The sequence below is a fragment of the Heterocephalus glaber genome, unplaced genomic scaffold (assembly GCF_053883595.1).
Source record: "Heterocephalus glaber isolate CG9 unplaced genomic scaffold, H.glaber_assembly_v1.0 deba00000546, whole genome shotgun sequence".
Lineage (NCBI taxonomy): Eukaryota > Metazoa > Chordata > Mammalia > Rodentia > Bathyergidae > Heterocephalus > Heterocephalus glaber.
In genome coordinates, this window is record NW_028258147.1 from 37,961,842 (window position 1) to 37,989,599 (window position 27,758).

A 27,758-nucleotide genomic window follows, 5' to 3' on the forward strand; every position below is an offset into this window, starting at 1 on the left:
AGCTGGTGCATACTTGCATTAGAACAGCCATCAGGTAAAAGCTCTGACTCCTCCTGAGCCAGGCTAGATGTAGACTTCAGAATGTTATTCCAGGTTGTACCCAAGATGGCCTGTGAGCTAACGCTTGCACTATCTCTGGCCTAGACTTTCTTTTGGCTACATTACTATTTCAGTGCTCATCTAAATGAATTATATGCCTGGAATGCTATAAATACAAGAAATAGAACTATATGTAATCGTTATTTTTTAATCTTACAATAAATGTACAAGCTGTTCATCAGTGACACCCTCCCCCCCCATTGTAACAGTACCCTGGTCACTTTTTTCCTCTGCAGATTAGGAGCTGAAGTCAAGGAAATTGCACATGCCAAAATAGTAACTGGTAATGAAAATGGATACTTGGGAGACATAAAGGTGAGACTGGAACCATTTTTAGGCTGCAATAATCATGAACCTAAACTGAACCTATCTAAGACTAGATGTGACCTTATCAAATAAGCACCCTGACTGGGCTATATAGGACAAGGTATAAAAAATTAATCTTCATTAAGGTGAGGGGAAGTGTTTTTCAGGCAAGGCATGTGGATAAGTAGAGGGAACTTTATGTGTCACCTCACCAAGGAAACTGCCCAACAAATTGAGCCCTGGAGCTTTACTGAAGGACTGTTGAGTTTCTCATGATATTAGTCTCTTCTGCCATGGTTCCCTATAAAAGTACCCTGACAAAGCTTCTGAAAGAGAAAGTAGCTAGTAAAAAAAAAAAGGATTAAAGGAAGTTATGCATCAAAATAACAAATCTTTTATTGAAAGTCACTTTATTGATGTTACAATGAAAGTAACATACAAAACTGTAGTATTGTATTAGCTTTGGAAATGAATACTAATAAAATTGTGCCAGAAGTTTAAACCTCAAGTTGCAGTGACCTTTAAAAACAGCAAGATGTTGTTTACTTACAAGGTGAAGAACAATTTTATAACTTGAACAGCCATAAAACAAATCACACTTGCTCAGGAAAGCAGTTGCCATATACATTTCCGTTGGTTTTACCAAAACCCAATAATTTTGAAAATAGCTTAAGAACCTGAAGTGCAGCATAGCTAGCAGAGAGAATGTTAAAATGATGCAAATCTAAGTATATACATGATTGCCTGGGTATCAAAAGTGAAACCATGCTATGAACACCTCCCAGGTAGCTGTCCTCCTCTGCAGATGGGCATCATGCCTCAGACACAGCGGACGTGGGAAACACAAGTACAGGCCTACACCAGCCAGCACACAAGGTGCATTGATCAGGTAGAACACCTAGTTTCTGAAAGTTGTCTTTTGAGGATCCTAATCTGGAGGGGCAACTATTCCAAAAAAAAAAAAAAAGTACATGCTTATTCTGAATGAACATTTTGTTAAGCACTTTTGCAATTAGGGTTTTTAAAAGTTTTCCATACAAAACAAAGGTGTTTGGTCATTTTTACCCATTAAAAAGACTGGTTGTAGAATCACGTCAATTTTGTGCTGAATTAGAAAAGTGGGGTTTCTAATCAGGCAGTGATACACATGTACAATTTAGCAGGAACTCATTACTAGTAAGTATTAATTTGTATCAGTGCTTTCTGTACTGTGTTATTCGATATAACTTAGCACCGCTATATTTAAAGATTTGGGGCTATTTGCATTATTTTAGAGCTTAATTATCAAAACAAAAAATCACAGCCTGAAATTTATAAAAGGCTAAACCCTAAAGTGAATGTAGATCTGTGTGTATATATATCCTTTTTTATAAACTCTGAAACTTGATGTTTTTGTGCACATTATCTTAACAAGATTACTCAGTTTCATTGTATGCCTTTTTGTAAATGAAACCAAACAAGACAATCTGCCTACTTTTGGTTCCAAGGATTCTTAAGAACATAAAATTATGGAGCCCTTGACCAAAACTCTGCCACCCTTGAAGCACCTCTGTATGATACAGGTTCTGTGAACAGAGAATCAAGGACATGCCACTGAACCATGAAGCACTTGCAAAGCCAACACATAGTGAACATGTGAAGGACACAGATCTGCCTCAGGCACCCTGTACCTCTTTCCCTACCACCTGCCCAGTGACCATCTGAGCTCTCCTACATGCTTGACTTTTGGGTTCTGCATGTGGATGTCCATTCTGCCTTTATGCCAGGGCTGGCTGCAGGGCTAAAGCTTGCTGCTTTTTATCTCTTTCCCATCCTGCATTTCACGCCCTGGAAAAGATCTCTCAGTGACTTACCAAGGTTCATAATCGATGCCAGTGCTGAGAGGGAACTAAACATGCCTCCCACCCTTAACTTTGCACCCCTAGGGTTCTCCAAATCTTTGCAGCCAAAGAAGGCACTACCTTCCACAACAGATAAAAGTTCCTAACCATGAAGAAACTGCTACACAGCTACTGAAGGTAGGGCTACTTTAGAAGTAGGGTGGTTCTGGAAGTGTCCCTTAATCCAGTAGTGAGGATCCTTACTGTTTGTCAGGCCATGGATATAAAAGGACAGAAATCTACTAGGCAGGTTTTTGTTTTTAAATATTTCTTTTCCTGGAAACTGAAGATGCTTCATATTGTGGATTGTGGCAGAACAATGAAAACAGCGTGAACATTAACATGACCTCGTGTTTTTGTAGTCTTGCTGAATCTGCTCTGCATGTGCAGGTGTGGTAGAACAAACAGCTCCTCCTGGACTTAATAGTGCCTGCCCCACAGCACAAGCTGTGCCACCCACAGCCAGGACAGCGGCACAGCTGTGGACTGGGGGCTTCACCATGCGGTGAACAGGGAAAGCTGTGTATGAAAAGCCTGTTATCCAGCACCAGGAAAAAAGTTACTGCATAAAAAAGTCAACCCATTCAGAAAAGATCTCAGAGGAGGAAAATAAATATGAGTCCAGAATTAAGCCCTATGCCACAGAAATGTTGAGCAAGAACGAGAAATTCATGTAGACAGCATACGCTTAAGAGGGGAAAAGAGTTTAGGTGGCAATTCTAAAGGAAAGCATCAACTGAAAGGAAAATAACTAGATAAAAATTAGAAAATAGGCTGCAAATGGGAGTTTGGGCATTTCGTGGAAAATTCCTGCTGGCTTAGAAGCTGTAGGGCGTATTTACAATGTGCCCCACGGGGCATCCAGTGTCTACGACACTGTGTAGGCAGCTGTCCTGCCGCGGCCGCCTATCAGTTCAAAATCTGGCTCCTCACATACTGCAAGCAGCTCAATGCTCGATCGCCTTCCCTTTAAATAAAGCAGAACAGCCTTTCATTAGATAAGGGCTTATTACCATGTTTAATAAGATAAGGAACTGTTTAAAGTATAGGTATGTGCATGTGTGTCCGTGTGTGTGTGTGTGTGTGTGTAAAGTCAACAACAGGAAATGAATGAACTTGATTTTGAAACACTGAAAAAAGTTAATAGAAATACTGTATTTCCCCTGGCTGAAAGGTAACTGTAAAAGGAAAATTTGAAAAACGGTAGCAGGTAAAGTATTGAAAAAAGATCTAGAACAACAGACAGGATTAAATTATGCAAATACGCAAGAGAATCAATAAAAAATGAAAAATGATGGAATTCAAACAGTCTTTCTCTGGAAGTGAATGGAAAATTTAATTTTATCTTCAAAGCACCTTCTTTAGAAACTCTGTTTCTTATGTCAAGAAATTCTGTGCTGGACAGAAAGAGAGAAACTGTACTGTCACTTAAGCACCAACGTCAAACTGAGAAAGAAGTTTGTCATTTTAACCCCACATTTGCTGTACTAGTCATTTTTTTTTTTTCTTTTTTTGGTCAAGGAACAAGGATAGGTTATTTCTAATTGAGGTGCTGAGTTTCTTTAAAAACCCAGCAACTCCAGCCAATCTCTCGCTGTGCTGCAGCTGTCTGAGAAGTACTGACTGATTCCTTTCCACTGACTGCAGGTGACTACAGATCATTTTCTAGCTTGCTGAGTCTAGAGGAGGGTTTCCCTTCCCTTCTGAAGAAAGTGGCTGCACAGGGAGAACACTCAGTCAGGTCAATCCATTCCTTAAGGACTCCCTGTTGGCACTTAGTGGGGAGAGATTTACATTTCCTTTACATGAGGATCTGTAGTAACTGGACAAATGATACATCTCGGGCAGCAGAGCTGTCATGCTGAACTGTCTGTGCACAGAACTGTAGAAAAGATGGGAAGAGGCATTCACTGGACCATAAAGCCAAACAGCTAACTGCTCCTCTCTGCTTAGCAGTGGTCCCACAGTAGACCGGGGAGTATCAATATTAGTAGCATGATACAAACTGCTCCATAACCTCAAAGTTTCTCTCCAAAATAAATATTTTTTAAAAAATTGCTGTGCTTATATTTTAGTTGCAGTGTAATGCTCTAGATCACCAATCATGGGTATACATATAGATATTTCTTGAAACTACCCATCAAAACTCAAATTTGTCAAAGAATTCCACAAATGCTTCTAAGAATATTTAAACATGGGAGACAGAGCAGATGCTCAGAACAAAACATTAAAGCTACTGTATTTATAAAATCACAATCTCTGGAAATAAAACAAAAATACCTTTTCATTTAGTTCCATGTGAAGATTGTTACCAAGGAGTATGATTACAAACAATATACTTCTTGAACAACCATATTTCCTAAAAGGCACGCTGTAATGATTTTCATGTGAAATATTAATTTCAGGTAAAAATAATTGAGAGGGTAAGAAAAGATAAATAGGTAGGTAGATAATCAGTTAACTAGCCATTTATGGATTCCTTCAAACTAGGGCTTGTGTAACAATAACTAGGAAGCATATTTACATGAGGCACCTTATACATTCAAATCTATAAACACTTTTATAGTCAAAATAAATCTTATTAGCCTTTTATACACACAATACCAGAAAACATTCAGTGCACATTTAAAGTGATCTTGGTCAAAAGTCGCTTCGTTTGCTATGTCTTTCAATCTGTGTGCCCTTCTGTCCTTGGCTGGAGCTACGTAACAACACTGACCGACACTCACCCAGCCTGGTCTGAAATGTGGCTTTACTGAGGTTTAACCAATCACATCTCTTCCTATCATGAAAGATGCTGTATTCCACTGTATGATTCTGGATGATTAAACTGCTTTTCAAACATTTTCAAGGACTTTCAGAAGAGAGGCCTGCTGTAGAAGACATGAATACAGAGTATCTAACTTGGCCCTTCAGTTTGGGCACCCACGATGATATATACATGGAGGTGGAATGGATTTTGTCCATGGAAATGACTAGAAGAAATCAAATCTAGAGAACATTTCTGAAATCTCATCTACTGACTCCATTCCTCTCAAGAAAAAAAAGAGGCAATCAGAAAACTTCACGGCAGACCATGTGACTGGTCCCATCGATTTCCGATCTTGTCAGAGTAGCTTTCTTTTGAAATAAGTTTGATGCATACATCAGCATCAGACTTTGGTTTTAAAAGGGGGGATTTAAACATAATTTTCACTGTTCTAAAGATTAAAAATTACAGGGCTCAAAACATCAGATTCCTGCCCCTGCCAGCTGTTTGGGTAACTTCACAGCAGCTGCATCAGTACTGCTTTCAATTTTATTTAACCCTTTATGCCTTACATTGAGGGTTCCAAGCTCAGACAGTGGAAATGTCCATCATCTTGCTTCAAAGTCAATGCAGGAAGACCTGCTGGGCATCAGTCCCAGTGATAATAAATGTCCTTATAAGGACAGTGTAAAGATGTTGCTATTACAAGTCATTCCTTTCATAGAGAAGGGTGGCTGAAAGCTTTGTTAAGGAGCCAGAACTTCAGGCCAGAAAGGGCTGGAGTATCGGCAATATGGATGCTACCAGGTCTCAGGTGTCTTTGGCGCATCTGCCTAATCTCAGCAGCACACATGGCTGGGGGCTCACCGGCCTTCAGGTGAGACTAGCAGATGTGATCTGGTAATGAAAAAGCCACTGAGGCAGACATGGTGAGCCCCCAGAAGAGAAATGAATAGACTGATCCCCAGGGAGCAGCCAGTTGGCCACAGAGTGTCCCAAGGCAGCTACACTATTGGCCTTTTGCTTCAGCAAGCTATGGCAGCTGGTATTTTACTGGGTATTCTGTTCTCTCACTGAGTCACTCTGTAAAACTGCCTCCTGTTACACAGTTTAGGAGATACCACCTTTTAGACAGATACCATTTAAGGAGATACACACTACAACACTGACCACTATATTTACATCATCTGCTTGTACGTGTTGAAGACCACAGGACAGAGGACAATGATGTGATTGTGACTATTTTTAGGCATTTGGCAAAATACACTTGTGTGTAACAGCTGCTTTTTTGAATTTTAAAAATGTTTACATATGTACAATTGTCCTTGAATGCTGATACAAATATGAAAAGTAAAAACAAAAATAAAAATACATGTCTAAAGTTAGCATATGGGATATTGGCATCTCAAGGATTTAAGTTCTGCAGAAAAATCCTATGTGCTTTAGCCCTGCATGCTAGTGTCTATTATGGGATGTTTCCTTAATTATGGAAAACAATGAGTAGAAGCTTCATGCATATAGCATTATTGTTTACAATGAGGATGTGCTTCAGAAGGTCAGGTTCTGAATCCACTACTGTCCCTTAGGAAACTTGCTACATTTGGGTCATGTGAGTTAATTTTATTAATATTTCTACATATATCTGTCATGCGGATTATCCATGAACATACCAGTACCAGTTCCATGTTAGAGTGTAAAACTGCAGTAGTTCATTTCATGGTTCAATTAAATCCTAAACCAATGACAAAAAGAAAATGATATCCAGATGTGAGAAGTGGCTCCCTCTTCTCTATGGCATCTCAGAGGGTCTTCGTACTATCTGAAGAGCAGAAAGATTTGTAGTGATTCCATGAGGCTGGGTTTCTATAAAAGTTGAAGTAAACAGTTTCGATGTGTCACATGTAAACAGTGGATCTTAAATGGATGTCTCCCATAGCTGCATAACAGAGAAAAGCAGAATTGCACATTGTGAAAGCAGAAAAGCAAACAAGTACTCTGAGCTATGAGAGGGAAATTTGGTAATTTCATCCATTCCCACATGATTGTGGAGCCACACTCTTGCAAAGTCTACTTTTTAGCTCTTTCTTCTAAACCTGCATCTCAACATTTTAACAACTTCCACCGTTAAACAACAAAACAACTTCACATCCTCATTTAATGTTCTTTAACATTCTGAATAAAGTAAATGTTCACAAGAAACAAGAACACTTAAATTTGGAGGCTGGTGTGATGGCACTTATGTCTGTAATCCCAGCTCCTCAGGAGACTGAGGTGAGATAATCACAAGTTCCAGGCCTGCCCCATCTCAAAGTAAAATAAAAATATTTCTTAAGCTACACATGCCCTTCCTTCTCCCAGGATTCTGATACAGCCAGTTAGAGCAGTGGTTCCCAACTGCTTTTTCAGAGGCTGACATGTCAAAATAGAAGATACAGGCAGGGCAGGACGTCTCTTCCTTAATTCCTTTATCTCATCCCTCTCCTTGCTTTCTTATATTTATCTTGATCAGATTTGTACAATGTTTAGAAACTGCTTTACTGGACGGCAACTTTGGCATGTATGTAACTCAGTTCATTAGAGAAGGAAGATCGAACATTTTTTTAAAAGTCCAGTTAAAATATATTTGCAGGCAAAAAGATTTGGATATAATTATTACATGAACAAAGAAACCCTATGATCAGAGCAACTTAGGTATTTCCAATTTCCATCCAAATCCCATTTTTAATGGATCCAGGAGACATGTCATGCTATATATAATGAGTTGCTTGGAAAGAAAAGGCGAGAAAGTGACTGAGCAGATTAAGCAAACGTTCCTATTTAGGTTTCCTTGACATATTCTCTCAAATCTTCATAGAAAACTTCTTCTGAGCACCCATACTGACTTAGTCCACAGGATTACATAAAGGCACCACTGCTCTCTACCTCAGGATGGCTTGATATATCTTTATCATTAAAAAGACACCCATCCCGTCCTTTGGAAACCAAAGCGATCTCTCAGCTGGAAGGGTCTTTGTGACGCCTACTGGTGGAGAGGAGTTAAATGGGGGCTGCAGGCTGTCCAGGGAAAGATTTGGACTGATGCTCAAAAGATGGTCTGGAGTGGTGAAGAAACAAGACTGCCTCAGAGGGCTGAAGTTTCTTTCCATATGGTTATGAATATTAAGTAAGTGACAGCTTGTAGAAAAAGAGGAATAAATGAACAACACAGAAAACCTGAGTACTCCCATGAGGAAACGGAAGCAGAGGGGCCACTGATGAGCAGATCTGTTTATTCACACCCCACAAACGTAGCCTGGAGTCAGGGACCACCTATTCTGCGGGATTCTGCCACATGCTTCTGTGGCTGTCCCACAGTGGATAGGACAAATCATAACTTCCACATTACTCTCCTGGCAGCTGGAGTGTTTAAAACCACACTCAAGAAGGGGCATGAGCCAGATGCTGCTTCTGGGAAGCTGCGACTTCCATGGGCTCTCAGGTGGTAAGGTGCCAGCAACCCACACCCTGGCATGACAGTGGTTAAGGAAATGTCCCTAACTCGATGGAGCAAAACAGTAATCTAGACAATTTAGCAGAAAAAAAGTGGGGTCCTATTCTTAGCCAATTCTCTGAGGAGGGGAAAAATGACAGCAAACTTAGATTACATTGTCACACATCACATCCTGAAAAGGAGAAGTCTTTTTTTAGGCCCAGCAAGCTGAGTGCTTGGAATATGAGTTGTTTTCTATCATTTACCATATTAACATACAGAGGTCAGTTTAACAAAACACTAATGCTTTTTAAAAGGTTTTTTATAGTCTTTTAATCATCTTTTAATGATGTTTGAATGATCTAACCATCTTTTAATGATGCCTTTTTTTTTTCCTTTTTTGGGGGGGCCGGGGGTTGAGATAAGGTCTCACTATGTAGTTCAGGCTGGTCTTGAACTCACAATATAGCCCAGGCTGGCTTCACACTCACAGTGATCCTCCTGCCTCTGTCTCCAGAGTGCTGGGAATACAGGTGTATGCCACCATGCCCAGAAACAATTCCTTTTAAGGAATAGGTAATGATATGTTTTCTTACTGACTTTGGGTTGATAAGGTCTGAGATAAGATCTGAATGATCCACAATTACCTTGGACCCCATAATTTAGGTTCACAATCAAAGAGGCTCTAAACCATCTAACAAGATATAAACGTTTAGGAACCTAGGACCCACTAGTGGACAAATCTGTCAGGTTTTATTTTTTTATATTTTATGAAAAAATAAAACACATACAAAATAAGATAAAGTGTATGAAAGTGTAAATAAGGACTAAAAGGTATAGTAGATAATGTGAAATAGGAAAAGGGGCAAAGGGGAGGGGGAAGTGGGAGGGGTAGGGGAAGGGAAAGAAGGGAATGGAATTAATATGAGAAAATGAAAAAATGGAAACAAAGTCTTTGTAAATAGGGAGGGATGGAGGGGTTGAAGGGAGGGCAGGGGAAGGGGGAAAAATAAGAACCAAGAGAGATTATGTAAAGGTGCAAATTTCCAATGATGAATGTCATTATATTGTACACCTAAAATGTACCAATAAAAGGATAAAAAAATGATAACAATAGTTGATACAGTGTGTACCATTATTTTCAAAATAGTTACTCAGGGTACAAGACACAGAAAAAGATTCTTTTACAAAGAAAAAGCACACATAATAGCATAAAACTTTCTTTTCAATAAACTAAGAAACTAGTAGTATGAAACAAATTAGCATATATATTGAACTATTTTTGAAATAGGATACATAATTTGGGGAATTATTTGAACTATACATATTTGAGTTTCTCACATAAGAGAACCCATGTGATATTCAAGCTTGTGTGTCTGACTTATTTCACTTAACATTATGTTCTCAAGTTGCATCCATTTATCTCTCTATAAATGCAAATTTATCTTTTTTTTTTGAGACAGGGTTTCTTTATGTAGTTCAGGCTAGCTTTAAACTCACTATGTATGGGCTGGGGATTTAGCTCAGTGGTTTCACCGCCTGCTGCGCAAGCGCAAAGACCCGAGTTCGATCCCCGATACCAAAAAAAAAAAACAATGCAATAAACTCACTATGTAGCCCAGGGTGGCATCAAACTCACAGTGATCCTCCTGCCTCTGCCTCTCGAGTGTTGGGATTACGGGCGTACACCACCACACTTGGCCTAAGTTTATCTTTCTTTATGACAGAGTAGCACTCCATTGTGTCTAAATATCACATTTTCCTTATCCATTCATCAGCTGATGGATACATATGCAGCCTCCAACATTTAGCTAGTATAAACTGTGCTGCTATAAACATAGGTGTGCACGTATCCCTGTAACATGATGATTTAAACTCTTTTGGGAAGATACTTAGAAGGGGGTTAACTGGGTCAAACAGGATTTCTATTTTTATCTTTTTGAGGTATCCCCACACTGATTTCCATAGCAGTTGTACTAGTTTCATTCCCTCCAACACTGTGGAAGAGTTACTTTTTCTTCAGCATTTGTTATTATTAGATTTTTTGATGATGGGATTCTTTCTGGGGTAAAATGTTTTCTCAAAATAGTTTCAATTTCATTTCTCTGATGGCCAACAATGTTGAACATTTTTTCATGTATTTATTCTCTCAAGCTTTTAAAAACCTTTTTTAAAACATTATTTCTAAGAAGATCAACCTAGTGTAACTGACCACAACAGAGTCTGAGGATCCAAAGTAACTGTACCATTTACTTAAACCTCTGAGGGTTCATTTGCCTCTGTAAATTCCATCACACCTCAAGTTTCACATGATGGATGTGCTCCACGAATCTTGTGAGACAGTGGAATCATAATTAAAACTTCAAAGGAGACAATATTCTTTCTTCATTTTTATAGTACTAAGGAGTGAAACCAGGGCCTTTACACTGAGCTACATCTCCAGCCCTTTTTTTAAAGTTGAGACAGAGTCTCATTAAGTTACTAGGTTGCCCAGACTGAGCTCAAACTTGCCTCTCAGAGTGCTGGGATTATAGGCATACGTGCCACCATACCCAGCTGGAGACAATATTTAAATAAACTTCTGTTGAATCATAATTTTATAAAAAGGGTCAATACTTCCATTTTTGTTTTTAAATTTGGCTTTTTGGTGCTGAAGTGTAGCTCAGTGGTAAAGCAGTAGCATGCACAAGGCCCTGGATTCAATTCCCAGCACTGAATGTAAGTGTTAACCCTCATCTCCAAAACCCTGTTCTGTTTTTTGGTCAGATTCCTATTTCTAAAATCCTAAGCCCATGCAAGCAAACTGGACACAGAGATGAGGCTAATATATTTAGTCTCTGGCATTTCCAGGGATATTAAAAAGCAAAAAAGCAAAATACATGGGTTGTTTTGTCAATTCCAGGTTTTAATACATTAACTACAGTGAATAATAAAAGATGTAAGTACTGACTATAGTAACAATTAAATAATATACATCAAATACCACTAGATATACCAATGCAGGTTAAGCTAATTTGCAATTATACATCTGTTCTCTAAAGCCCCCAAAATCTTCTTTCAACTTCAATTTTTCTGATTTTCTTATGAATAAAGGAAGAAACACGGCTACTCACAGATAAAGTGGGAATGGCAAGAGTATGTATATGTACTGAAGATGTCACCACGTACCCTGGCACTTTGTCGGTTCACTTTCTTCTCTTCATCAGGAAGCGGAGGCATTGGGTAAGGGTATTTTCTGCTGGAGGCAATAGACCCAGTTGATGAGGAAGGAGACTTGGCAGGAGATAGAGTCCTGAGACGTTGAGAACATATGAAATAAATATCACAAAGTTGCCAAATATTCTTTTCAAATTATCTGAAAAGCAGCTTTACAACAAACCCTCTGACTTCTACTTTCATAAGCTTCTACCGCAAAGCATTAACTACTAGGAAAATAACTCTCACTCCCAAAACTGTACTGCTGTAATTTTAGCTTCCTAAATCCATGAATACAATGGATTATTTAAATGTTACTATATAGAATCACACTTTTCAACTAGAAAGCCAACAATGAAGTATTCTCTAGAAGAGATAAAAAGCTAATATAGAAAAAAATAAAATTATTCTAAGAGTTCATAATGGAAATTAAGTCCACAGCATATTAACATTCTGTCTTATTTTTACCACTTAAAAATGTTTTTAAGTATAATACTTCCAATTAAGATCTTAAAATACATTACCATTGATATATTCATTAGTTGCTAAACCACATACTAGTTTACACAAAACTCATGCATTTGGAGGCCAGTGTGTTAGTTGTGAGAGAACAAAGGCAAATACAAGGATTTTAATAATAAATTAGTAAACATGCAAGCAGTAAAAAGTGCAGTTTCAGCCAAACAAAGTCTGATGAGAACATACAGAAATGGTCTGATACCTCTCTACAGTCAGCATTACTGGGGAAGCAGTGGTGTGTTGTATTGAACTTGCCTAATACATGTGTCTGTAGGGTAATATATGTGACTGCAGTGGGCATGCTAGAAGAGGCCATGCCTGTTGCTAACTTGTCTTTAAGAGCGGGGAAAACAAAGCTAAGCGAAAATATCCACTCAGAACATATCAATGATTTCAACAAATATCCCTACACACCCTTGACTCCTTAATTCCTAGTACAAGGTGGTAAAAACTCACATCAAGAACTGGCTCCATTGCCAGTCCTTACTGCAGTTCTGTACTATGACTGAGTCACCCTGGAAAGGAGATAAGGAGGGGAATCGGCATCGAGTAGAGCAAGGTCTACTGCCTGCCCTGTTTCTGGTTCTCATCTATTTAATACCCCGGCTCTGCTTTGCCATCATTTTCAAACTCATTGCTATTTTAGACACTGAATTTAAGCTAAAGTTTGCAAATCACTCTTCCTACCAACTCTGAGATCCAAATCTAGGGTAGTTCTATAAGAATATTAAGTACTCCAAATGCTCTAAATTTCTATCAAAACAACACACATTGAATATTTTCCTAATTCAGAAATTAATCTCCTTTACTTTAGTAACCCATTTAAAAAGGACTAAGATCTCCTATGTATAAAATGAGGGCAAGTTTGTGCATTTAAGTACTCAGTTTGTCTTTCTAAAGTAAAGGCTATTACCGTGGGTTCAGCATTTTAGCCTAAACATTACTGGTAAGAAATCCAGTAATAGATTCTGGATCAGGAAAGCTAGCTCCTAGAAAGGTTCAGGAAAGCCAGTTAGGTACCCAAACACATAACCAAATCTCATTTACTTTGCTAACCAAGTTCTCTTTTTAATTTGCTGCGATGTGTGTGCCTATCACACACAGGAGCTGCTTGCTCACAGCTTCATGGCCATGTCAGCCTCAGTGTAGCCACAGGTCCCAGTGAGCCGCTATGTACAAGTGCAAACCCATTCTGGTGAGCAGCGCGGGAAGGCCAGTCTTGCCTGGCACATCCTTCCTTAAGCAAAGCCAATAATGAGTGAAAACAAAAACAGGAGGTATTCTCTGGGACCCCAAAGAAACTGCACTATACTGCCTCTTACATTGACACACTCATTAATTGACAATTCCGGCGCTAAAAGGAAGATGGAAGTTGGGGAGACAGGTCCTGGTGGGGGGATGAAGGCTACAGCAGGATTACAAAAAAGAGTAGAGAACAGGGCAGGGTGAATTAGTTTAAGGAAAATAGGCTCATTGTTTCTCATAAATGTCTAAGGAGGACATTCAGTTCCAATACGGCTTTCACTTACAGCCAGGCAGCAGCCTAGCCCATTCACTTACAAAGTAAAGGGAATCTTTGCATAAATGTGAGCCATTATCATTTTTAAAAATCATAAATCAGCTGTAGTAGCTATTAAATTAGAATTACACAATAAAGGCATGCTCTTGTGCACATGGGCTGCGGTGCATCTTGAGATAGTTCAGACTTTCTGGGCTTCTATTTTTGCAGATAGGCCTCTAAGCCAATCTCAGTTCAGCTCTGCCACCCAGGACAACTAAAAGCAGACAGTCACATGAAGGACACACGGCCACTCCTCATTCACTTGTGTTCATGTGTGACTTTTAAGCCAGGACTTAAGGGTCTCAGATAGGACTGAAGCATCAACATCCATCCTAATACTTTTAAGAAAGTATAGTAAAATAAAGAGAAACTCACTGAGATCAGACAGCCACCTGCAATTCTGGCTCTAACACTACTATTCTGCTACCTCAAGTAATTCTTTGTGCCTCCATTTCCTCCAAGCACAGCAAAGGAATAATAACAATGCCAACATCTCATGATGTGAGACATAAAGATTACAGTGGGCACTTGATAACATGACACTTGCTATTATTAATCTACTTTCAGAGTCACTACATGAAAATAGAAATATAAGAGGATAGAAACATTAAAAAACACCAATGAAGGGCCAAGGATTTAGCTCAGTGGTTCTGCCGCCTGCCTCACAAGCGCAAGGTCCAGAGTTCGATCCCTGGTACAAAAAACCCCACAAAACACTAAGGAAGTGAGTGATCCTTGAGTTAACACTGAGGGATAAGGACACCTTCTAAGCCTGTGTAAAGCAGTGTCACCAACAGACCTTATTCCAAGCTCTGGGGATCGTGACGGAATATTCTCACACTAACCTCATTTGCTGCTTCCTGATAAGCTCAATACATGCTGAGGACAAACTGACCACTGTCACAGAATGGGATAAGGGGCACAGCGAAGGCCATCTGCTCACTCGGAACCTACGAGTTTTCCCTGCCTCACTCATCATAGTGACATGGATGCCATGCTATAAATGCTATGCTATATTTTGGACTACTTCACTGAAGTCACAAAAGTCCCCATCACATTTTGATAAAATGCCACAAACCCAGTACCATGTGGGTGACTAAGATGACCTTTGCCTTCATGTGTGGTTTTGGAGGGGGAGAAGGGGGCTCTGAATGACCTGGTGGCAGAGGAAGCTGATCTGAGCTTCAGCAGAGGGTCAGCAGAGCACTAGCCAAAGTGTGGGGGGACCTCAGGCCTCCTCGGGGAGACACAGCTTAGAGGAAAAGTGGATAAAATTCTCTGTTATGTTACAATCATGGTGTTAAAAATCTCTGGTTGCCTCAATTATCCATCACTGCCACAGAAATTTGGAGTTGATTATCAAGTCTTACTAGCATAACCCTTTGTCATTCCCCCAAAGGACAGTTAAATTATTAACTGCCCAATGAGCTTTAGCTCTAAGCAAAAATATGAATTTTAAATAATTCTTAACGGGAGTCCCTACTATAACAAACATCTCATATTAAAAGAGGAGATAAAAGAACTCTCTAAAATTGCCCTTGCAGCTTTGCACGTGCAACCAGGGGTGCCAAAGCATTTCCCCATCCAAATTGCTCTGAGTCATGCAGCTTCTGGGCAGACCTGGGTGCTGATTTAAGAAATGTGAACTCTTCTGTGGGAGCTACATGAACTTCTCAGCTCACCTAGGGGAGGGGAATCAACTCTTCCAGGTACCATTTCACAAATTATTGCTACAAAAACCCTAAGTCCATTTAGGAACAAAAGCCACATAGGACCAAAGTCGTTCTGTTTTGGTTCCATGGCTAGTACAAATTACAATCTGCCCACAAGCCTGAGTAAAATAGAAAGAAGAAACAGAACTGCAGGTGAGCCAGGATTCCAAGTACCATTCAAAATCATCTTACCTGTCTTCCTGACGCTGGCCATCTTGGGAGCTACAGGTGAGGGTGGGTTTGAATGTGAGTGTCTGTGCATGAGGTTCAGTGTGGGGAAGTGTGGGAAGCAGAGGATGGGGCAGGAGCAAAGGGCTGGGTATAAAAGCAGGACGTATTTTTGTGAGCAGGCAGGGGTTATGCTTTCCTTGGGGTGTATGCAAATGTTATGGATCAAATTAAAATGCAAGTAAGTCTAATCATTTTCTCAAACTGTACATGACTAAACTAAATGACACACTGGAAGAGAAAGTCCACTTTATATGGGTGCTAAGAATTGATACACATACACACACATGTTGGTATCTGTTCAATGCTGACCCGAGTCATAGCAAAAATATGAAAGCTCATTATTAAATTATGTTCAACATGAGTTGGCCACAAAGTTGTCAGATATAAAGTGGACATTTACCTCTAGGAAACCTCTCTGTTATTATACAGGGTGAGGAAAAAATGCCATTAAGAGTTCTTGGAAATGTTCTCTGACCTCTGTTATACAGAGCTGCAATTAATTGATAAATTTGATAGTTTATAAAATGTAGGGATGTTCTTCTCTGTGTCAAAAACATGTTTCTTTTGTGCTTCCTTTTCTATTTGAAGTTTCTATTAGACAACATTTTTATTAGCAGAAATTGTTTTGTTGAAAAGCTATAAAGCACCCTTCTTGGTATAGTCCTTCTCTGGTAGCAAATGGTTATAGTGAACAAAGAAGACCTACGCTCACTGATTTTTCCAGTTAGGGCAAATCCTTATTTTTACTGAATGTAAAATTTGGCATAGTTCATTTAGCTTCTTTTCATGTTTTCTCTTTGAGTTTTCATATATACTATGCACTCTTAGGTAGTAAGTGGGAAAAATGCATTATGAAAATGTTGGATCTAGAAATTAAACTGTTGAGGTTAATAGTGCTGCTTTATTAGTGAAGGTATGTTTCATGCCCATAGAACGTTACATAGCATCAAATGAAGAGGAAGCTACTAAAAAGCTTAAGATGGTAACAGGGACATGCACTAAATGGTAACCCTTTCAAATGGCAGCAAAGAAACAGGACCCTTTTTCCATCTATAAGAAGTTATATGAGGAGATACAAGGTAGAGAGCCAGTCACAGTACAGTATTTGTATGTGCTGGAAGAGTTTGAAAAGGATATAAAATTAATTTATAAAATACCTAAAGTATGATCCTTCAGTGTTTTTATTCACATCTTCTACCCACTTAGCTACATTATAGTCTCTTTTGAACCATGGATTTAAATACCTGCAGAAAGCAATGGAAGGAACAAAGAAAGCAGAACAAGATAGAAAATCTGAAAATACATAGCACAAGCTTAGCAAGGATGTCTTCACCCTCCATACGCAAATGATTATGGCAAATAAACCAGGATGAACGTTGGGTGATTAAGAAGCAGCTTGTATCTATATATCTATACACACTATGGCCTGAGAATAATCTCAGCTACAGCAAGGCTCAAGGCAGCCTAGAATGTATTCGACAGCTCTGGGAAGGTCTTTGCCAGTGGCTCCTACAGCAGATCAGAACTCCCTTTCAATCACAGTACGGTCAGCACTCCCATTCACCTACCTCCCAGGTGCCTTCTTCCAGGCCACTGCTGATTTGGCTCTTTGTTTTTTAAATGGTAATGTTGCCTTTTGAAAACATTCAGAGGGCTGCAATTCCGATCTGTCATTTGGGTACACAGAACCCCAAGAATAACTTTAAAAAGCAAATTTCCTTTTCAATACTATAAGGCAGCTTTGACATGGCTACTGTCTCACTCCTTAGAGCTGAACCCAAGCTGGGGTCACACACAGTACTTTCTGGTCAGCGGGGGGAAGAGCAGAGAGGTCCACTCTGGAGGGGGGAGCCCCAAGCACAGAAAGTGTGGTCTAAACAGGGCTCCAGGACGTTGAGGGTGCGATTAGTGATTTAGTAGTCGCAGCAATACCTTTTCCTCCCTGTGGTCCCCTCCAGACTAAAGGCTCATGGTGCTGTTAGGAAATGGCCTTAGGAGTCACCTTCCAGGCATCTGAGCATGAATGGAGGGAATGACTGCCAGAGAGTAACAGCGACCTTGGTGAGCATCTCCCTGATGCATCTGGTGATGTATCAATTAGAATTACTGTGCAGATTTTAAAGGCAGTAAAATGGAAGGTGTGGTTATTTTTCTGCAGAGTTTCCTTTGATTTTTACCCTGAGAGTCAAGTAAGAACACATGCTCTTAGCATTTGGCCTTGAGAACAGCACAGATTTAATAAATTCAATAGTGAAAGAATTTGGAGGTTTTACTGGGCTTTCTCATTTTTAAAAAGTAACTTCTAGAAACAGTATAAGCAATGAAGATCCAAGCTCTACAAAATTTAAGTTATATGGAAAAAAAACCAAGGAAAATTATAAAATAAATTTTTTTGGTTCTGGGCTCAAACTCAGGACCTTGTGCTTGCAAGGTAGGTGGAGGCACCACTGAGCTAAATCCCCATCCCATAAAATACATTTTTTTGTTTCTAGTAAATGTTAGCTTCTTTGCTCTTTCTGTAGCCTTGAGCTGTTTGTAAATATATTTAAACCAAATATTTTTAAAATAAGGTTATTTTTCCATAGCCTGTTCCTTCATTGTTAGCCATAACCAAGAACTCTACAAAATAACATCATGATTCTCTCTTTTAAAGGGGGGCTTTGTTTCTTTTTATACTTTTTAAATACTTTTTATTTACGTTTATTTTTTGGAGAGAGGGTCTCACTGTGTATTCCAGGCTTTCAAGCTGGTCTAGAACTCACTATGTAGCCCAGGCTGGCCTCAAACTCACAGCAATCCTGTTTCAACCTCCCAAGCGCTAGAATTACAGGTGTGCACCACCACACTGGGCCTTCTCATAGTTAAAAGACCATCTTTGTTAAGATAACTGCCTGATTTAGGAACAACTCACACTAGTTCTGCCTTTAGCCACAATCACTGCCAACTTGTACTTTTCACAGAGAGTCAGTCTGCATAAAGATTTCCACTGAGACTTAACAAAAGAAATGAAAAAGGAAGCAAGTGCAGCCACTGATGAAGGCTAGTGAATGCTCTGGCCTGGGGAAAACTGCAGAAAAAGCCCATGCAGCTGTCATCAGGTGAAACAGAGCCACGGCAAACAGAGTCACCTACAGGCAGATGGCCACTTCCTGGAGAAGACAATTATTCCTTTCACTGAGTATCTCAGAAAATCAAAGTGCCGGTGCCATGGCTGCTCCATGAAAGCTACAGCCATCTGGCTGGACTTGCACTTGAGGGGCCTTTTCCTGCATTTTAGGGAGCAACTCAGAAGGCTGAGGTCACTTCACAGAGCCACTGAAGAACTCTGAATTGCTGCTCCCCTTGGGAGCCGGCCCAGGAAAGGGTCTTCAGAATGGACTTCTGACATCTCTACTTCACAGTAGCTAGAGTGGTAGGATTCTATCAAACATCAACAACCCTGTGTGGCTTGACTTGGCTTGGAGCGCAACATGCAAAAAATGCGTCAGACAGGCTAGGAGAGCTCTTTATGTTCTCTGGGATGGAAAGGCAGAGGAAAATTAGCTGGTGCTGGCTGGACCAGGAGCACCTCTGAGCAGACATGGAGGCTCAGTTAAAGATCCAATGACCCTGTGCTCAGCCAAGGAAGGGACTTGAAGGGAGATTAAGTGGCAGCCCAGAATGAAGGGGCAGGTGGAGACTGACCTGTGATCCAGACTCCCTGTCTGGGGGCTGTCAGAGCCCCCTGGGCTTATGCCTTGGGATGGGACTGTCTGGGCGAGGGAGTGCCCAGGCTCAGGTGCTTGGGGCTCCCTCCTGTAAAAACACAATATATAATACAGAGTCTAAGCCAAAAAGCTCTTTCATTTCATGTATAACAGTGAGGAATATGTATAAGCTTTGAGTGGGAAAACAGTACAGCAAACAAGGGTATTTTATTTTGTTAATTAGCAAAGCATGCATTGTGGTGCATGTTGTCATTCATGTCCCAATTTTCATCACCCATTGTGATGATGAGATATCAAAAGGCAATGTTGAGATAATGGACCTGAAATACCTCCTATTGTTTAAAAAAATAAAAATCAAAGATACCTTTTCCTGTGGTCATTTTGCTACTTTTATAGTCACACAAATGGTATGATTATATCAGAAGTAAATGAGATTACTTAAAAATGTGCCAACATCATTCTTGACATGTCATATATCAGGAGTCATTATTATTGCCGTGCTACAGATCAAACTCAGGGCCTCGAGCACAGTAGGCAAGTGCTCTACCACTGAGCTATATCCCCAGCCTAGGAATCCTTATTTTCAAAAAGTATAAAAATGCATATATAGAGAGAAATAGTCCCAGTACCAGAAGATAAATGAGAATAGTAGCATATGAGAATAGTGCTGCATTTATTTACACAAGTCATGTAACTAGAATGAAGTCTGAAAAATCTGCAGGAATTCTTAATTCATCTCCATTCTAAGATAATACTTTTAGGATGTCTTATTAAATATTCCTTATATTTATTATAACAACTATCTCAAAGCTAGATTTCTCAAAGGCTACTACAGTATTATAATTTTTAGCACATGATGTTAGTGGAAACTATACACAAAATTTTAAAGGATAAGTGAATGCCCTAGAAAATATTGTAGGAATATTGCTAAATACCAAATGTTCTTTGGGTCCTAAACTAATAACTTTAACATAGTACTAGACTTCTTTTTTCCGCTTAGGAATTGTCAAAGTCTTGCTATAGAAAACACTGTAAGAATACTAAATAGTACACAAAGGAAGTTCTATAGAGCAACTTGGGATTTCTTCTGTTTCCTTATGTGCAGTTGAAATAAGCTAAGAAGCTCTTACCAGGTGACCTCATGCAAATCAAATCAAATAACATTCCACAGGAGAGTTTATCAACAGTGAGCCTGAAAGCATCCAAGCGCTTTGGGAATGCGTAAGATAAACTCTAACCAATTAGTTATTTATGATGAAGTTCTATGATGCCATTCTGGACCATGCAATGCTGTCACTTGAAACTGTTCATTGTTTCTAAGGTGAAGTATCCTCTAATAAACTTTGATAAGCCACTTACAAGACAATACCATTCAGGTGGAAGGTCCAAATTTCAGGGCAATGTTATTACTCCTGGACTGAAAAAGGCAGGATACATGATGGTAAAGCTAACAAAAGTTTCTGACAAGCAGTTAACAAATACCTGCTATTCAGACTTTTTAAGTATTAAGGCATGAAGAAGCAATAAAGACCCTGGAAATGATATCACCACAGTGAGAAATAAGTGAAAAATCTTAGGTGCCTTAAAAAAGTTCAGTTAGTTAAAACCAGGTGGCAAGTTCAGTCCAAAAGGATGTGGAAGGTGTGTTTCCATGAATGGGAGATAAAGGTTTGAGGAGGCCCTTACTTGTGCCCTCTTAAGTTGGAGAAACATTCCCCCAGAGAAGTACAGGCTGTTTACTTCATTATAAAAGACTTTAAATATAACTTCCAGCCCACTTCCACTTAAAAAAAAAGTGGCTATCATTTAAAATGAGTAGTGTTGCATTCAGTGACAACGATTCAGTTAAAGAGCAAGTTTAGGTCAATGCCCCTTTAAAGGTCCTCAGAAGGACCCTTTAAAAGGGAAACTTATTGCCTAGTCTGAGAGAATGCTTAGATTGCAGCCATGAAGACCTCAGAGTGGTGGTTTGGGGTCTAGAGCACCGTCATGCTCTAAGGCATGGGGAGCTTCCCTGATGCTTCCAGTCCGCATGTGCAGTGGGAAGAGGAGGAAAGGTGGCCCCTTGACATGGCTGGACCCCGGGTGATGAGGAGACGGGGGCGGGAGGGGTTATCAAAATTCCCTCTGGAGGGAACCAGGACACCACAAGGGCAGGTGACTGGAGGGAAGGCTACAGCAAGGGTGAGACCCCACTGTCAGTGAATGCTGGTTTGGGCACAGTTGCGGAGATGCCTATGTGAAAGAGAAAAGTCATGGTTAACTTTTATAGAGCAAAAAGCATTAATGGGACAAAACCAAGACCAGAAGCATGGTTTACTGGTTCTTTTGTCCATCTGCTTAATTGGAGTGCCTTTTTCTATTAGAGGTTCAGACTTACTCAGTTGAATTAGATCGAGGTCTAAATCTTTTGCCTCTGATTTTCTTTCTGGTGCCTCCCAGGTTACCTGGAAAAGATGGTTTATAGCCAGATTTCCATATAAATAAGTAATTGCTATCTCCAATTGCTATGTCCAATCACGTGGCATTTCACCACCCTAGATTGAACCAGGTCCGTCACAATGAGCTCTATGCTTAGTCCTTTTTCCTTTGTTATTTTGAGACAGGGTCTCATTAAGTCACTAAGTTTTCTAGGCTAGGATCCTCCTGCCTGGACTCCTCCAGCCTCAGCCGCCCAGAGTGCTGAGATTACAGGTGTGTACCAGTATACCCAGCTGGTAAAATAAAAATAAAATACAAGCTACTTTTCAAACTTCCTCCTTCTTGGTGCAGATGAATGGACCAAGAAATAACATCCCTGTCTGAAAGTAAGGAGGTCTGGCCGGTTTCTCCATAAGGGAAGAAGGGAGGAAAAATCCGAGAATGGCAGGGGAGACAAAACTACACAGGCATTTATTTCCTTGTCTGTTACCTTATTGTATTTCTCCCCTCTCTTCCTTAAGATAAGAGCTCTTGTACAACTAAGGAAGGGGAGGCAATAAGAGGCCCTTCCACCTCCTTCGGGGCTAGCTTTGAACACATTCTTTTGTTGTTGTTGTTTGCCTTAACCAAAGACAATTGTCTTCCATGTTCTTGGGAAGCAGTGGGTGGTACAAACCTGAGCAAACTAACATACTGGTGCTACCATTCCCCATCCAAGAAGAGAAAAATAAAATGAAACAAAATGAAACGCTGGACTCTTGTTCTAAATACCCTCCTCTCTACTGGGAGATGAGTAGAGAGCTTATAGGAATAATTGTGTCTTTCCACCCAGAGACCACAGAATACAGAACTTGGGTTATGGCCACAGATGGAGTCACAGTGCTACCCTGTACCTTGCCAAGAGTTACTTCGAGGCCGTCCATTTTCACAGATGTCTGAAATATGTTTTGTGTCTGGAATCCTTTCACTCCAAGAATGAGAGAGGCCATTTGACCTGAAATTGAAAATATTTTTATATTGTTCAAAATGGAATAAAATGGATGTTTTGAAATCAGTAAGCAAAACTATAACCATCATTGTGCATTAAATAAAATAAGAAAAAATCTGAAATGAATGAAAAGAACATATACATCTTCATGAAGAAGGCAGAATTACACAATTTAAGAAAAGTCAAATACAATGGAACCCCATTACAACAGTCCAAAAACCAAAAGTCCCAGGTCTGAATGCAAGACAATCTATATTCCCCAGAACACAGCAAGCACAGGTTGCAAAGTCACTGTGTGTTTCAGTTACATAAGCCCAGCCCCAGAGTTATAATGGGGTCCCACCATAGATGTTTCTTAATTGTAAAGCAATGGCTTCCATTCAAATATTATGAGAACATGGACTTCCAAGAGATAATATTAAGATTTGTTCAACTGAACCAGGTTCATCTTTATCAAAGTAATATTTATGGTTAAATAATAAAATTACTTTCCAAGGAAATTGGCATTTTTCTCCACAAATATGATCCAAAGAAGTACAGTTTAGTTACTTGTCCAATAGCTGAACTGAACAAGACGGAAGTTTGTCATGGAAACAGCTCTCACAAAGCCCATGTACCATTGAGCCCTAGGCCCTGTCCTACCAACTTCAGTGAATTAGCTACAAGAAGCAAACTCTACACACATACCTTGTATCCCATAACAAAAGAAGTCTGACAAACTGCGCATACTTAGAAGTCTAATAATTTGATACATCTTTAACTACTTAAAATCACAACCCATTAAAACTTTTTTAATTATTTGAAGGAATATTTTAAGCTCTTTTCCAGTACTTTAGAAAATAGCATTATAATTAAAAATCTTTTCCACATACCATAATGTTTGATTGCCAATAATATCTGTTTTTAAAAGAACTTACTGATGAGTGAAAGCACATAGAACTCAGCACAACTGTTATACGTTAATGCCCTAGGTTGGAACTTTTCAACATCATTTGCTACTTACAGAATGACTTCTGTTTTGTAAGAAATGGTAATAGAAATTCTGCTGGAACCCACTTATTTCTCTTTCTTTACTGTCATACTCAATTAAAATTTTTGTATTTGACCAAGGCAATATTCATATAAGATAATTCAAGTAGATCCCTAGTCATCTTCTCCTAATCAACAAACCCACCCTCGATAAATTAAAACAATGTTTTTAAAAGCATTTTTATAAGCCCCAAACTAGTACTTCTGCTTTTGCTTTAAATTCTATTATCTAAGTGAAAGCTGTCCTTCATGCTTAACAAAATTCCACAGAAAACAGAGTTCCCAGATCTCATCAATTCCTTCTACTCTCCTTCCTGATTAATGTTCATAAAGACTGAGTGAGCATCACTGCAGAATTCCTACAAGTAATCCATTCTGTCTCAGCCACCAGGAGAGATCATGTTCCCACTTAATAACGTAGCCACATCACCTCACTGTGCAAAATAATGGATGTGCCCATTCTCATTTGTGTGCCTACCAAAACTTTATTCCTCTCTATTACACACCTATTGGCAACTTTAAAGAAATTCCCCATAAGAATACTGTAGCTTCCTTCAATGCAAATATACATCTTACTCCTTAAAATATTCCAAGTATTTATTTCTTCTATCCACTTACTATAATTATAAAGCATGCAGAATTTTAAGTGGTGCCAAACATCTTATGATGCTAGAACAAGAATATATCATCAAAGTTTAAGACATATAAATACTATATTAATCTCACCTTACTATTGTAAAACTCAGGCAAATATTAAACATACCTAAATTAATTCATCAACTAAGGTATAAATCATGACATCTCCAAATAGTCATTCCAGAAAAAAAATGCAAAATCATAATATTCAAATACATGATTCACAGAGAAGCAATCTGTTTCACAGCAAGCTTAGCTTGGATATATATATATGACATTTAAAAAAAATTCAAGACAGCACTTATATTACCAATTTATCTTAACTGCTTTTATTGAAGCATGACAGTAACCTTTTTCTTTGACTACCAAATATGACATAAAGCTCACCATTTAAAAATATTATTAAAATACTATGCTGAGTTTCTCAAGCCTTACCAGAGCAAGACTATAACACCCTGGGGTTTCTATGAAGATTTAAATTGTTTTGTTTTGTTTCAATTTTGTGGCCCGATTTGTATATCAAGTGGTTCTGAGCATATGGCATTTTGAAGTAGAGTAATCAAAGAACAAAGGATACTATTTCTTTTAACATTCAAGAAAGAAGGAAGAAGTAATCAAACCTGCTGCAAAATAATGAAATGTTCTGACTAATGGAATAATGTGGGATGGAACAGGTAGAAATCTGAAAATGCGACAGAAAGGCAGACCTCTTCTTAGAGCTAGATGCGGAGTTCGTGCTGACTCCAGGAGGAATGTCGCTATAAAAAGAGTCGCCATCTCCAGGCTTTTTTACATAATCTCCCTGGGGTAACTGTCTAAGGCATAATAAACATTTCAGAGTCAGAAAACAAGACACACACATGAACAAAGACATATACAAATATTATTTCAGGAAAAAGAGGTAGGGGTAATGATCTACATGAATCAAATCTGTAACAACACAGAAGATTATTAATAAATGAGATAAGTTTATTAATAAGTGTGACAAGTTACAGTCATTCTAACTATAGAGATCAGAAATACAATTACTGGCGTCTTTATAGATTTGGGAGAAGGCTGTACTTTGGGGAGAAAATGTGGAAAGATAAGTTTTGTAATTGTAACCTCATTATAATTGGAGATGTTAGCTGCAGTTTTGTCCTTTAAAAAAATTGATGTGGAAGATGGGTTAGGGTAAAACAGTTTTTTTCCCCACTGTAGTGAATAAACTCTTCATAATTTCTAAACATTACATAATGAATGTGACTGAACTTAATTGATTGATTTCTACGGTATTCTGTACTTTAATCCAAATAAATTATTAGTTTGGTGTTCAGTTTGGAGTTTCATTATTTATTTAAAAGAAGTAGGAAGAAATTGAAAAAGACTCCAAGTTTTATAATAAACAGTGTATTATGCAAAGGAGGATAATTTACCCAAAGGAAGAGAGGGCTGTGAAAACTCTGGAAGAGCATTTCTGGTTATATGGAGGTGACCTCAGTTCTGGCTCCACTGTCCTGATAGCACAGCAAGGAGCCCTTGTGCATTCTGCGCTGGTGCCGACCCACTCCGCCCACTTTGAACTACGCTGGCACAGACTTTTCTCACTCCCCCTAGGGGACCCAGGTAGGAGCTTTATATAGAGGCTCCAGCCAGCCACCCACAGCAGCTAGCGTGCTCATCGGCCAGACTGTGGCCCTCCAGCAGCCAACTGCATCGGACCCTGGACTCCTCCACTCAGTGCTGGAGCGAGGTGTCACACTGGTGCAGGGTTAAGAGTTTAAAGCCAAGCCACACTCCAGTAGATCCAACAGAAGCATTCAAGTGCTAATTCCTCCTCCTATTTGGTTTCTCTTCATTTACCATGATAATCTTGGTTACTTCTAATGCTATTTTTCCTCCCAAAATTCCACTTTCCGATGTCTGCTTATTTGTATTGATTCTCATATTGCTGTAAATGTTTAAAATACTTCATCATTCTTCTGAATGACTGAAATCCTCTCCCATATTATTTCAATGCTATTCATTCACACATTGCTATAAATCTGAAAAACATTTTTCAATGGATATAAAGCATCCATTTAATTTGTGATTTAATCTACTCTAATGAAAGAATTTACTACTAATCTGTAAGACTAATTCTACCCACAGATCTTTGACATAGGCTCCTACAAAATACGTACTTTTTAATTCTGAGAGTGACTTCAACTCAAGATTATCCTTTCTTTTTACCAGTTATGATATATTGATTTTATATGAAAATAAGCCTCTATATTTGCAGTATTAATAATATATGATGAGGTATATGTCAACAAATTCAAATTAATAAAGACAAGCTACTATGTAAGAGCTCAGAATCACACTGTAATCCTCCAAATGACCTTGTCTTTGCATGGTTCAGGCACTGGGGCCTCCATCCTGGTCTTTATCAAGGCCTCAGTCAGCTGACACAGCAGGTCCAAAGGGATTGCCTCCCACAGCAGAGGGGCTCTTTTATTGTTACTTTTTAATGGAGCACAGTTTACTAACTTTTCAGTGCCACTTCTCTGAAGTCCACAGTCACTTCTGACACAGTGTACAAGCATCCTAAACGCTAAGCATGTCACAATCTGTGGATTTCAGTCAAGGTATTGGCAAGTTCAGGTTCAGTACACTTCCGGAGCATTTCCTTTCATCAGCCTGGCCAGATGAAACTCCTATCTATCTTCATGGAAAGTGTCCAAAATATAGAAACTACTTCCATATGCATCCTCCTGGAAATACCACAAGGAATGCAATACCACAAGGAAATACCACAATGCAACTTTCTTTATATAGCAAATATCAGTGATAGATTAGTAATTTGTTAACAGCAATATCTAACATCTTTCACTATCCACTTTTATAATATTTATCATATATTTAACAAATGTTTCTTGCTGTAGTAAAGATAAAGACGATCAGGGGTCCATAATCAATAAAATAACATTTCATTCCTTTTTATGAAAGATCATAAGAGAGCAGCCAAATGATACCCTTAAAATTCTTAATTTAAGGTGTTCCTCCTAAATTTTGAGTGGTTTTTCACATTTCCTTAAATTTGGAGCCTGAAAATGACTAGCACACTAAGTGGCCTGACCAGTGCTAAACTTTATAATAGGAAAATTACCTCTTTCTCACATTATATGCAAATATTTTAGACATATGCATATTTTTGTAAAGAATAACCCAAAGGAAAAAATCTTCTGTGACTGTTGTTTTTCTTTAAAATTATCCCTTTTCACATTAATTACAAGTT

General features: G+C 39.0%; 1 protein-coding gene across 16 annotated transcripts in view; it reads right to left on the minus strand.

Annotated features, from left to right (window-relative positions):
• Positions 1 to 776: 776 nt before the first annotated feature.
• Adam22 (ADAM metallopeptidase domain 22) overlaps positions 777 to 27,758 on the minus strand; it is a 249,300-nt gene continuing 222,318 nt past the window's right edge. For 2 of the 16 annotated variants that reach the window (XM_087204751.1, XM_087204748.1), the window contains 6 exons: positions 22,743 to 22,843; positions 21,809 to 21,875; positions 19,406 to 19,516; positions 16,879 to 16,965; positions 11,672 to 11,795; positions 777 to 6,970 (listed from right to left, as the gene is read on the minus strand). In XM_087204751.1, the coding sequence (XP_087060877.1) occupies positions 6,950 to 6,970; positions 11,672 to 11,795; positions 16,879 to 16,965; positions 19,406 to 19,516; positions 21,809 to 21,875; positions 22,743 to 22,843 (511 nt within the window). In that variant the 3' untranslated portion in view covers positions 777 to 6,949. Of the gene's footprint in view, positions 6,971 to 11,671; positions 11,796 to 15,682; positions 15,713 to 16,878; positions 16,966 to 19,405; positions 19,517 to 21,808; positions 21,876 to 22,742; positions 22,844 to 25,122; positions 25,318 to 27,758 lie in introns of all 16 variants that reach the window. The other 14 variants (XM_087204752.1, XM_021242662.2, XM_087204753.1 and 11 more) reach the window with 12 other exon arrangements.